The sequence below is a fragment of the Sinocyclocheilus grahami genome, unplaced genomic scaffold (genome assembly GCF_001515645.1).
Source record: "Sinocyclocheilus grahami isolate Dianchi unplaced genomic scaffold, SAMN03320097.WGS_v1.1 scaffold8.1, whole genome shotgun sequence".
Classification (NCBI taxonomy): domain Eukaryota; kingdom Metazoa; phylum Chordata; class Actinopteri; order Cypriniformes; family Cyprinidae; genus Sinocyclocheilus; species Sinocyclocheilus grahami.
The window spans coordinates 2664475-2678559 of NW_015505187.1; the positions used below are offsets into that span (position 1 = coordinate 2664475).

Genomic DNA, 14085 nt, shown 5'->3' on the forward strand with positions numbered 1-14085 from the left:
TCACCATTTTTCTCAGTAAATATATTTCTAAAGGTGCTGTTGACATTTTTCAACCAGATGTCGGTAACAACCCAAGTAATCCATACATACAAAGAAAGCAATACAAATAAGTTCAGAAATTAAGTTCTGTGTAATAAAGTAGAATGACACAGGGAAAAAGTATTGAAAACATGAAGGAAGGGAGGTGCAAAAAGGCATGAAAAGCCAAGACGCCAGCTGAAATCTAATAAAGCCAAGACACCAGCTGAAATCTATCAGTAATTAGAAAGCAATCCTGCCCCTTGTCAGTGGAAATTAATATTAGCTGGTTCAGTACCAACTGATGGCCTATAAAAAGGTGTCTCATCTCAAAGGTGTCTCAACATTTCATGATGGGTAAAAGCAAAGAGCTTTCTCAAGACCTTCGCAACCTTATTGTTGCAAAATATACTGATGGCATTTGTTACAGAAGCGTTTCTATACTTCTGAATGTTCCAGTGAGCACTGTAGGGGCCATAATCCGGAAGTAAAGAACATCATTTTACCATAAACCAGCCATGATCAGGTGCTCCTCACAAGATTTCTGACAGAGGAGTGAAAATAATTATCATAAGAGCCAAGGACCACTTGTGGAGGGCTTCAGAAAGAACTGGAATTAGCATGTGCAATTGTTTCAAAGAAAATAGTCTGGTCAGATGAGACAAAAATTTTACTCTTTGGATGCCATAATACACACCATGCTTGGAAATCAAATGGCACTGCACATCACCCCAAAACATCATGGTGTAGCACTGGCAAAATTCATATAATTGATGGAAGGATGAATGGAAAAATGTACCGAGACATTCTTGATAAAAATCTGCTGCCATCTACCAGGATGGTGAAGATGAAATGAGGGTGGACATTCCAGCGAGACAACGATCCCAAACACACAGCCAAGGAAACTCGAATCCTTGAATCCAATAGAAAATCTATGGAAAGAACTAAAGATTAGAGTTCATAGAAGAGGTCCACAGAACCTTCAAGGTTTGAAGACTGTTTGTGTGGAAGAATGGGCCAAAATCACACCTGAGCAATAGTTTCTCCATACAGGAGGCATCTTGAAGCTTTCATTACTAACAAAGGCTTTTGTATGAAGTATTAAATACATTTCAGTAAGTGTGTTCAATACTTTTTCCCTATATCATTCAATTTTATTACACAGAACTTATTTTCTGAACTTATTTGTTTTGTTTTCTTTGTATGTATGGATTACTTGGGTTGTTACTGACATCTGGTAAAAATTTCATGTCAACAGCACCTTTAGAAATATATTTACTGAGAAAAATGGTGACGTGTTCAATACTTATTTTACCTGCTGTAAAACAAAACTGCTTTTGGGTGACTGATATGACTGATGAATTCATTTTAGATAAGTGATGATTTTAAGCACATTTTTTTTAACTACAGTTCATTACAATACAGTTCTATGTGTAGAAACGTTTTAATGAAGGGAAAAAACTACTGAGTGCACCTTTGAAACAGAAAGTAGCAGCTTTGTGTATATGTCAGCTTAGATTACATAACTGAAGTAAAATATCAGATATTAAAGAAGCGTAAATAAACCAATAAGCCCATTGCTGACATAAAAAAAATAGTGCTTTGGTAAATCATAATTTTGACAAAATTATAGGAAGTCATTATGGGATAAAAACTCAAAATTATGACAAAAAGTCCACATTTACATACTAAATTATGAAAGTCGAAATTGACATACTAAGTCAGTTATGAGATAAGTCATAATTATGGCCTCATAGTCATTATAGACTTTATAGACATCAGTCAATTATAGACATTATAGACTTTGTCAATAGCCCTATTCGCACGGGATTAGTATTACCTGGTGACCTCTAGTCATTTGTAATAATTGCGGAGGTTGTCTGTGATCTTAATCCCGTGCAAATCAGTTATGTCTGTAATTTGTAAAAATTCCCCAGCAAATGACCTACCATATTTCGCCGAACACCGAGGTCCTGTGATAATATTAGTCCCGTGTGAATCGGCATCTCTGTAATTTGGCCTCAATTTGGTGGGGTCGTTTATAATTTTTTTATCAATTTCTAAATCACACGAGGTCCCCAGATAATAGTAATCCCGTGCGAATAGGGCTAATGTTGACTTAATTGTCACAATTGTGACTTACTATCTCATAATTTCAACTTTTTGTCATAATTACTTTGTATCTCATAATGACTTTTAATGTCATAATTATAATTTACTAAAGCTTTTTTTTTGTGGCAGAAATGGTACAGGATGAGATAAACGTAACGTCTGTAAACATCTATGAGCTAGTGTCTGTGTAGTGACCCATATGTAGATTCTAATATAACATGTGAAATACAGTATAGTGTTAAATGCTTCAATGGCAGGTTAGCACAAAGGTATTTATTAAGTATATATGATTAGCTTAAAAGATTATTACTTCAGGGGTGTTGTGTATTGTGGTAGACATCTATAAACGCTTTGCTCCCATTTGGGATATTGTCATTGTTTCATAAAGCCACCAGACATCCTCTGTGTCTCTGTAGTCTGCTCTTGGTGGAAGTGTTTAACATGCTGTTGTAGACATATTAACTTGATTGTGTGTGTATGTGTGTGTGTGTGTGTCACCTTGAATTTTTCTGGGTGGTGTACAAATGGTTGGGTATATATGAGTGTGTGTGCCTCCCCATGAACACGCATATGTGTGTCTTTGTCATGCTGAAAAAGGGCCTCCAAAACACTGAAGATAACGCCAGGATTTCGATCACGTTCTTTCGGCTGTTTCGCGTGATGAGGCTGGTGAAGCTTCTGTCTCGGGGAGAGGGCATTCGGACGCTGCTCTGGACCTTCATTAAATCCTTTCAGGTGAGGAGAATGAAATGAGACAGCACTTTCTTGTGTAATTGTACAGAGATAGTTGTACTGTGGTCCAGACTTTATACCTAAGTCAAAGTCAGGCTTTGTGAGCAATTAAACACCAGAAGACAATCTACAGACTAACAAACAAGTTTGTGTTATTATTATATGACTACACTGGATACAAGCAGCATGTTGTGACAATAAATTGTTAATTTGCATTATATTTAATAGGGATGCACCGATATGAAAATTTTGGCCGATACCGATAACCGATTATTCTTTATTTTTGAAAGCCGATAACCGATATGTTGGCCGATAAATCTATATCCAAATTGTTATATACTTTTTGAGAGCCTGATTACAAAAAAGGGCTCATCATTAAAAGCCACATCCCAAACACTTCAACATAAGCAGCCTAGTTTGAACGGTGTACATTTTAAAAATATTTTTACTCTCCCATTACCAAATTTAGTCATAAAAAAGCCTTACAAATAAATAAAATTATGCATAAATAATGCAAACAAGTCACTGGACATCATTACACGTGTAAAGAATCAAAATGAATGCGCCACAGATCAATAAAACGGAATAGCCTCTGCACGGACAATAATTAAATGATTTTAATTACTAAACCATATTGTTGATGAAAATAATAAGAGAAAAATACAAGTGGTTGTTGTTATTAATAATATATCAATGATTTTGAAAAAGTAACAAATTAATACCACTGTTTTAAATAGCAGCCATTGAGCTGCAGCTCAAGCTGAAGCTGAAGAGCTGAATGAACACGGTAAACTGAAGCGTTTTGCTGGCAGCTTATTTAACTCAAGGAAATGCATCCTGAGATTAATATTAATACAACATAAACATAATATTACAACTTATATATGAAATGACAAATGACGCAGTTATTGCATGCTATAGTCAGAATGTGTGATCCTGTTGTGGATGCGCTCTTCCCATAACAACGCGCTGAAACACAGCAACTAAACCCAAAGAATTCACAACGTTTTATTATAATAATGTTCTCATTAGAATGTTATATACACAACATTCCCAATCATAGTTATTAATGTTGTGCACTGCTGTTTGAGCTGCGTGCGCTGAGCTAAAGACGATCACCGGTAAACTGAAGCGCTCTTTTAACTTAACCAAACGCATTCTATATGAGATAAATCAGATATACATCAAATAAACACAATATTACAACGTACAATTGCACAAAAGGCTGCAAACGAACAGCGCGCATCTGAAGTGTCTCTGAAGGAAATAATGCATTATTTATCGGCTTTAAGATATCGGCCAAATTTTCTTATCAGGCCGATACCGATAACAGAAAAAATGAGCAGATATCGATATGGTGGCCGATATATCGTGCATCCCTAAAAAATACAACTGTTAGTTCATGTTAGCTCAGGTCCTTTAAACAATATGAACAAATACGACGTTTGAGTTTAATAATGTATTAGTAAATGTTGAAATTAACTAAGATTAATGAAGGTTTTAGAAGTATTTTCATTCTTAGTTCATGTTTACTATGCAGTTAATTAATATTAACAAACAGAATATTATTGTAAACTGCTACCACAATACTAAAATAACACAGGTTTGTAATAACTAGCTAGTATTGCTGATAAAAGCATTCTCCGCAATCTTTCTTTCCAGTTTGTAAATCCTGCACTGCAAAAAAAAAAATGTTTTTTTTGTCTTGTTTCCAGCCAGAATATCTAAAAATTCTTAAATCAAGAAGGACAAATTATTGTCTGGTTTTCAGAAAAAACATGTCAAAATTAAGTGAGTTTTTGCTTAGAACAAACACAATAATCTTATTTCAAACAGAAAACAAGATTATTTTGTTTACCCCATTGGCAGATTATTTTGCTTGTTTCAGGCAAAAACTCACTTAATTTTGACATGTTTTTTCTGAAAACCAGACAATAATTTGTCCTTCTTGATTTAAGAATTTTTAGATATTCTGGCTGGAAACAAGACAAAAAAAACATTTTTTTTTTTGCAGTGCAGGATTTACAAACTGGAAAGAAAGATTGCGGAGAATGCTTTTATCAGCAATACTAGCTAGTTATTACAAACCTGTGTTATTTTAGTATTGTGGTAGCAGTTTACAATAATATTCTGTTTGTTAATATTAATTAACTGCATAGTAAACATGAACTAAGAATGAAAATACTTCTAAAACCTTCATTAATCTTAGTTAATTTCAACATTTACTAATACATTATTAAACTCAAACGTCGTATTTGTTCATATTGTTTAAAGGACCTGAGCTAACATGAACTAACAGTTGTATTTTTTAGGGATGCACGATATATCGGCCACCATATCGATATCTGCTCATTTTTTCTGTTATCGGTATCGGCCTGATAAGAAAATTTGGCCGATATCTTAAAGCCGATAAATAATGCATTATTTCCTTCAGAGACACTTCAGATGCGCGCTGTTCGTTTGCAGCCTTTTGTGCAATTGTACGTTGTAATATTGTGTTTATTTGATGTATATCTGATTTATCTCATATAGAATGCGTTTGGTTAAGTTAAAAGAGCGCTTCAGTTTACCGGTGATCGTCTTTAGCTCAGCGCACGCAGCTCAAACAGCAGTGCACAACATTAATAACTATGATTGGGAATGTTGTGTATATAACATTCTAATGAGAACATTATTATAATAAAACGTTGTGAATTCTTTGGGTTTAGTTGCTGTGTTTCAGCGCGTTGTTATGGGAAGAGCGCATCCACAACAGGATCACACATTCTGACTATAGCATGCAATAACTGCGTCATTTGTCATTTCATATATAAGTTGTAATATTATGTTTATGTTGTATTAATATTAATCTCAGGATGCATTTCCTTGAGTTAAATAAGCTGCCAGCAAAACGCTTCAGTTTACCGTGTTCATTCAGCTCTTCAGCTTCAGCTTGAGCTGCAGCTCAATGGCTGCTATTTAAAACAGTGGTATTAATTTGTTACTTTTTCAAAATCATTGATATATTATTAATAACAACAACCACTTGTATTTTTCTCTTATTATTTTCATCAACAATATGGTTTAGTAATTAAAATCATTTAATTATTGTCCGTGCAGAGGCTATTCCGTTTTATTGATCTGTGGCGCATTCATTTTGATTCTTTACACGTGTAATGATGTCCAGTGACTTGTTTGCATTATTTATGCATAATTTTATTTATTTGTAAGGCTTTTTTATGACTAAATTTGGTAATGGGAGAGTAAAAATATTTTTAAAATGTACACCGTTCAAACTAGGCTGCTTATGTTGAAGTGTTTGGGATGTGGCTTTTAATGATGAGCCCTTTTTTGTAATCAGGCTCTCAAAAAGTATATAACAATTTGGATATAGATTTATCGGCCAACATATCGGTTATCGGCTTTCAAAAATAAAGAATAATCGGTTATCGGTATCGGCCAAAATTTTCATATCGGTGCATCCCTATTAAATATAATGCAAATTAACAATTTATTGTCACAACATGCTGCTTGTATCCAGTGTAGTCATATAATAATAACACAAACTTGTTTGTTAGTCTGTAGATTGTCTTCTGGTGTTTAATTGCTCACAAAGCCTGACTTTGACTTAGGTATAAAGTCTGGACCACAGTACAACTATCTCTGTACAATTACACAAGAAAGTGCTGTCTCATTTCATTCTCCTCACCTGAAAGGATTTAATGAAGGTCCAGAGCAGCGTCCGAATGCCCTCTCCCCGAGACAGAAGCTTCACCAGCCTCATCACGCGAAACAGCCGAAAGAACGTGATCGAAATCCTGGCGTTATCTTCAGTGTTTTGGAGGCCCTTTTTCAGCATGACAAAGACACACATATGCGTGTTCATGGGGAGGCACACACACTCATATATACCCAACCATTTGTACACCACCCAGAAAAATTCAAGGTGACACACACACACACACATACACACACAATCAAGTTAATATGTCTACAACAGCATGTTAAACACTTCCACCAAGAGCAGACTACAGAGACACAGAGGATGTCTGGTGGCTTTATGAAACAATGACAATATCCCAAATGGGAGCAAAGCGTTTATAGATGTCTACCACAATACACAACACCCCTGAAGTAATAATCTTTTAAGCTAATCATATATACTTAATAAATACCTTTGTGCTAACCTGCCATTGAAGCATTTAACACTATACTGTATTTCACATGTTATATTAGAATCTACATATGGGTCACTACACAGACACTAGCTCATAGATGTTTACAGACGTTACGTTTATCTCATCCTGTACCATTTCTGCCACAAAAAAAAAGCTTTAGTAAATTATAATTATGACATTAAAAGTCATTATGAGATACAAAGTAATTATGACAAAAAGTTGAAATTATGAGATAGTAAGTCACAATTGTGACAATTAAGTCAACATTAGCCCTATTCGCACGGGATTACTATTATCTGGGGACCTCGTGTGATTTAGAAATTGATAAAAAAATTATAAACGACCCCACCAAATTGAGGCCAAATTACAGAGATGCCGATTCACACGGGACTAATATTATCACAGGACCTCGGTGTTCGGCGAAATATGGTAGGTCATTTGCTGGGGAATTTTTACAAATTACAGACATAACTGATTTGCACGGGATTAAGATCACAGACAACCTCCGCAATTATTACAAATGACTAGAGGTCACCAGGTAATACTAATCCCGTGCGAATAGGGCTATTGACAAAGTCTATAATGTCTATAATTGACTGATGTCTATAAAGTCTATAATGACTATGAGGCCATAATTATGACTTATCTCATAACTGACTTAGTATGTCAATTTCGACTTTCATAATTTAGTATGTAAATGTGGACTTTTTGTCATAATTTTGAGTTTTTATCCCATAATGACTTCCTATAATTTTGTCAAAATTATGATTTACCAAAGCACTATTTTTTTTATGTCAGCAATGGGCTTATTGGTTTATTTACGCTTCTTTAATATCTGATATTTTACTTCAGTTATGTAATCTAAGCTGACATATACACAAAGCTGCTACTTTCTGTTTCAAAGGTGCACTCAGTAGTTTTTTCCCTTCATTAAAACGTTTCTACACATAGAACTGTATTGTAATGAACTGTAGTTAAAAAAAATGTGCTTAAAATCATCACTTATCTAAAATGAATTCATCAGTCATATCAGTCACCCAAAAGCAGTTTTGTTTTACAGCAGGTAAAATAAGTATTGAACACGTCACCATTTTTCTCAGTAAATATATTTCTAAAGGTGCTGTTGACATTTTTCAACCAGATGTCGGTAACAACCCAAGTAATCCATACATACAAAGAAAGCAATACAAATAAGTTCAGAAATTAAGTTCTGTGTAATAAAGTAGAATGACACGGTGAAAAAGTATTTGAACACATGAAGAAAGGGAGGTGCAAAAAGCCATGGAAAGCCAAGACACCAGCTGAAATCTATCAGTAATTAGAAAGCAATCCTGCCCCTTGTCAGTGGAAATTAATATTAGCTGGTTCAGTACCAACTGATGGCCTATAAAAAGGTGTCTCATCTCAAAGGTGTCTCAACATTTCATGATGGGTAAAAGCAAAGAGCTTTCTCAAGACCTTCGCAACCTTATTGTTGCAAAATATACTGATGGCATTTGTTACAGAAGCGTTTCTATACTTCTGAATGTTCCAGTGAGCACTGTAGGGGCCATAATCCGGAAGTAAAGAACATCATTTTACCATAAACCAGCCATGATCAGGTGCTCCTCACAAGATTTCTGACAGAGGAGTGAAAATAATTATCATAAGAGCCAAGGACCACTTGTGGAGGGCTTCAGAAAGAACTGGAATTAGCATGTGCAATTGTTTCAAAGAAAATAGTCTGGTCAGATGAGACAAAAATTTTACTCTTTGGATGCCATAATACACACCATGCTTGGAAATCAAATGGCACTGCACATCACCCCAAAACATCATGGTGTAGCACTGGCAAAATTCATATAATTGATGGAAGGATGAATGGAAAAATGTACCGAGACATTCTTGATAAAAATCTGCTGCCATCTACCAGGATGGTGAAGATGAAATGAGGGTGGACATTCCAGCGAGACAACGATCCCAAACACACAGCCAAGGAAACTCGAATCCTTGAATCCAATAGAAAATCTATGGAAAGAACTAAAGATTAGAGTTCATAGAAGAGGTCCACAGAACCTTCAAGGTTTGAAGACTGTTTGTGTGGAAGAATGGGCCAAAATCACACCTGAACAATGCATGCGACTAGTTTCTCCATACAGGAGGCATCTTGAAGCTGTCATTACTAACAAAGGCTTTTGTATGAAGTATTAAATACATTTCAGTAAGTGTGTTCAATACTTTTTCCCTATATCATTCAATTTTATTACACAGAACTTATTTTCTGAACTTATTTGTTTTGTTTTCTTTGTATGTATGGATTACTTGGGTTGTTACTGACATCTGGTAAAAATTTCATGTCAACAGCACCTTTAGAAATATATTTACTGAGAAAAATGGTGACGTGTTCAATACTTATTTTACCTGCTGTAAAACAAAACTGCTTTTGGGTGACTGATATGACTGATGAATTCATTTTAGATAAGTGATGATTTTAAGCACATTTTTTTTAACTACAGTTCATTACAATACAGTTCTATGTGTAGAAACGTTTTAATGAAGGGAAAAAACTACTGAGTGCACCTTTGAAACAGAAAGTAGCAGCTTTGTGTATATGTCAGCTTAGATTACATAACTGAAGTAAAATATCAGATATTAAAGAAGCGTAAATAAACCAATAAGCCCATTGCTGACATAAAAAAAATAGTGCTTTGGTAAATCATAATTTTGACAAAATTATAGGAAGTCATTATGGGATAAAAACTCAAAATTATGACAAAAAGTCCACATTTACATACTAAATTATGAAAGTCGAAATTGACATACTAAGTCAGTTATGAGATAAGTCATAATTATGGCCTCATAGTCATTATAGACTTTATAGACATCAGTCAATTATAGACATTATAGACTTTGTCAATAGCCCTATTCGCACGGGATTAGTATTACCTGGTGACCTCTAGTCATTTGTAATAATTGCGGAGGTTGTCTGTGATCTTAATCCCGTGCAAATCAGTTATGTCTGTAATTTGTAAAAATTCCCCAGCAAATGACCTACCATATTTCGCCGAACACCGAGGTCCTGTGATAATATTAGTCCCGTGTGAATCGGCATCTCTGTAATTTGGCCTCAATTTGGTGGGGTCGTTTATAATTTTTTTATCAATTTCTAAATCACACGAGGTCCCCAGATAATAGTAATCCCGTGCGAATAGGGCTAATGTTGACTTAATTGTCACAATTGTGACTTACTATCTCATAATTTCAACTTTTTGTCATAATTACTTTGTATCTCATAATGACTTTTAATGTCATAATTATAATTTACTAAAGCTTTTTTTTTGTGGCAGAAATGGTACAGGATGAGATAAACGTAACATCTGTAAACATCTATGAGCTAGTGTCTGTGTAGTGACCCATATGTAGATTCTAATATAACATGTGAAATACAGTATAGTGTTAAATGCTTCAATGGCAGGTTAGCACAAAGGTATTTATTAAGTATATATGATTAGCTTAAAAGATTATTACTTCAGGGGTGTTGTGTATTGTGGTAGACATCTATAAACGCTTTGCTCCCATTTGGGATATTGTCATTGTTTCATAAAGCCACCAGACATCCTCTGTGTCTCTGTAGTCTGCTCTTGGTGGAAGTGTTTAACATGCTGTTGTAGACATATTAACTTGATTGTGTGTGTATGTGTGTGTGTGTGTGTCACCTTGAATTTTTCTGGGTGGTGTACAAATGGTTGGGTATATATGAGTGTGTGTGCCTCCCCATGAACACGCATATGTGTGTCTTTGTCATGCTGAAAAAGGGCCTCCAAAACACTGAAGATAACGCCAGGATTTCGATCACGTTCTTTCGGCTGTTTCGCGTGATGAGGCTGGTGAAGCTTCTGTCTCGGGGAGAGGGCATTCGGACGCTGCTCTGGACCTTCATTAAATCCTTTCAGGTGAGGAGAATGAAATGAGACAGCACTTTCTTGTGTAATTGTACAGAGATAGTTGTACTGTGGTCCAGACTTTATACCTAAGTCAAAGTCAGGCTTTGTGAGCAATTAAACACCAGAAGACAATCTACAGACTAACAAACAAGTTTGTGTTATTATTATATGACTACACTGGATACAAGCAGCATGTTGTGACAATAAATTGTTAATTTGCATTATATTTAATAGGGATGCACCGATATGAAAATTTTGGCCGATACCGATAACCGATTATTCTTTATTTTTGAAAGCCGATAACCGATATGTTGGCCGATAAATCTATATCCAAATTGTTATATACTTTTTGAGAGCCTGATTACAAAAAAGGTCTCATCATTAAAAGCCACATCCCAAACACTTCAACATAAGCAGCCTAGTTTGAACGGTGTACGTTTAAAAAATATTTTTACTCTCCCATTACCAAATTTAGTCATAAAAAAGTCTTACAAATAAATAAAATAATGCAAACAAGTCACTGGACATCATTACACGTGTAAAGAATCAAAATGAATGCGCCACAGATCAATAAAACGGAATAGCCTCTGCACGGACAATAATTAAATGATTTTAATTACTAAACCATATTGTTGATGAAAATAATAAGAGAAAAATACAAGTGGTTGTTGTTATTAATAATATATCAATGATTTTGAAAAAGTAACAAATTAATACCACTGTTTTAAATAGCAGCCATTGAGCTGCACGTGCTGAAGCTGAAGAGCTGAATGAACACGGTAAACTGAAGCGTTTTGCTGGCAGCTTATTTAACTCAAGGAAATGCATCCTGAGATTAATATTAATACAACATAAACATAATATTACAACTTATATATGTACAAAATGACGCAGTTATTGCATGCTATAGTCAGAATGTGTGATCCTGTTGTGGATGCGCTCTTCCCATAACAACGCGCTGAAACACGGCAACTAAACCCAAAGAATTCCCAACGTTTTATTATAATAATGTTCTCATTAGAATGTTATATACATGACATTCCCAATCATAGTTATTAATGTTGTGCACTGCTGTTTGGGCTGCGTGTGCTGAGCTAAAGATGATCATCGGTAAACTGAAGCGCTCTTTTAACTTAACCAAACGCATTCTATATGAGATAAATCAGATATACATCAAATAAACACAATATTACAATGTACAATTGCACAAAAGGCTGCAAACGAACAGCGCGCATCTGAAGTGTCTCTGAAGGAAATAATGCATTATTTATCGGCTTTAAGATATCGGCCAAATTTTCTTATCAGGCCGATACCGATAACAGAAAAAATGAGCCGATATGGGCCGATACCGATATGGTGGCCGATATATCGTGCATCCCTAATATTGAACAAAGCCGTCTACATGGCATGTGCCTCTATTCGACTGATGTCCTGCCACTTTATTATCCTTTGGGGTCAGAAAGATTTTAAAATAATAATAATACTTTTATTCAGCAAGGATGCATTAAAATGATCAAAAGTGACAGTAAATAATGTTAAAAAATATTTTTATTATTAAATAAATGCTGTTTTTTAAAGGGATCATATTATGCGATTAAAATTTTTCCTTTCTCTTTGAAGTATTACAAGCTCTTGGTGCATAAAGAACAGGGAGAGTAGACTACAATGCCGGCTGTTCTGACTCACAGACTGTAAGTACGTTTTTTTATATATAAAGAATTTGCCACTGACGATTCAAACGCAAGTTTGAGCAGTGTAGAGTAACGCTTGTTGTTTGTCATTTCTCCTATCACAAATGCAGACATGGTTTTATGTTTACGCGGCGCGATGCAACGCGTAAAAAGACAGTATATGCCATTATAATCCGTAATTATGTCCCCACTGGATGCAACAAATGCCTCGTTTATAATGGGTTTTCATGTTTTTGTCTCGTTGCTCCGGCCGGACAGGGCATTAGTGATGTCCGGTTCGCGAACGAATCGTTCGATTTAACCGGTTCTTTTTAGTGAACCGGTTGAACCAGTTCACCAAATCGGACTGAATCGTTTGAAACGGTTCGCGTCTCCAGTAAGCATTAATCCACAAATTACTTAAGTTATTCACTTTTTTTAACCTGGCTGACACTCCCTGTGAGTCGAAATAAACCAGTATCCCGGAGTAATTATTTCATCAAACAGTACTCTGACTGAACTGCTGTGAAGAGAGAACTGATGATGAAAAGCAGCAAGTGTGCAGCACGCCGGATAACGAACGTACATTCCCACTGCTGGAGAGGTTCTCGTTTTCGAGTCAAGAACCGGTTGCATCGGTTTTCGGATCACCGGTACATTCAACCGAGAACCGTTTCTTTAGGACGCGTCCGATTTGAGAACCGATGAGCTGGGGCAAGTTCAAGCTCAAACCGGTGTGCACCGTTTTGCTACGGTTTCCGGTTTGAACCACATGCTTCCTGGAAACGGTGTGCAACGGGGTTTGAGATGCGCTTTCTCTTGTTTGGTGGGTGTGTCAAACATGTCAGCCCAATCAGCAGCAACATGTATATGAACCACGCGGTATTAAAGAGACAGCTCGCACAATGTAACTAACATCAAAATAAATTCACAAGAGCAAGTATATTGTTTGCACATGTTTATTTACATTAAAGGCAAAATAACTAAAATAATAAGAGCACATGTATAGATCTGGAACTTCATTAAGTCGGTCTAAATATAATTTAGTAATTGCAATGTCTTCTGGCCCATATCCTTTCCTTAGGAAAGTGTGCTAAATACTGATTAATGTAACAAAAATACTATACATATTTATATATTTTGCTATTGTATTATGGAGTGACACTTTCATAAACTTTTCTATACCCCTCTGATTATATAATGGTAAATATTACAATATCATAGCACAACAACAGTGATCAGCAATAATGATAAGCCTAATACTCACAATAAAAATAATAAGGTCATATAGATCATAACACAGTCTCGGAGGTAAGAAGTGGATTATCCTTCACCTGAAATATTTGTCTTTTCATCCTGAAATGCGAGGCAAATGTTGGATCACAATAATTAGGAACCACAGTTTCCACAAATCCATTCACTCGATTGGGATGTTCTCTTTTATTCTGGAGGGCAAGGGCAATGACTGTAACA

The 14085-nt window shown here is 35.4% G+C and overlaps 1 protein-coding gene across 1 annotated transcript in view; it reads left to right on the plus strand.

Annotated features, from left to right (window-relative positions):
- Nucleotides 1–14085, plus strand: part of cacna1c (calcium channel, voltage-dependent, L type, alpha 1C subunit) — a 154949-nt gene that overhangs the window by 124320 nt on the left and 16544 nt on the right. Inside the window, exon 32 of the mRNA XM_016279433.1 lies at nucleotides 2728–2865. Within this exon, the coding sequence (XP_016134919.1) occupies nucleotides 2728–2865 (138 nt within the window). The remainder of the gene's footprint in view (nucleotides 1–2727; nucleotides 2866–14085) is intronic.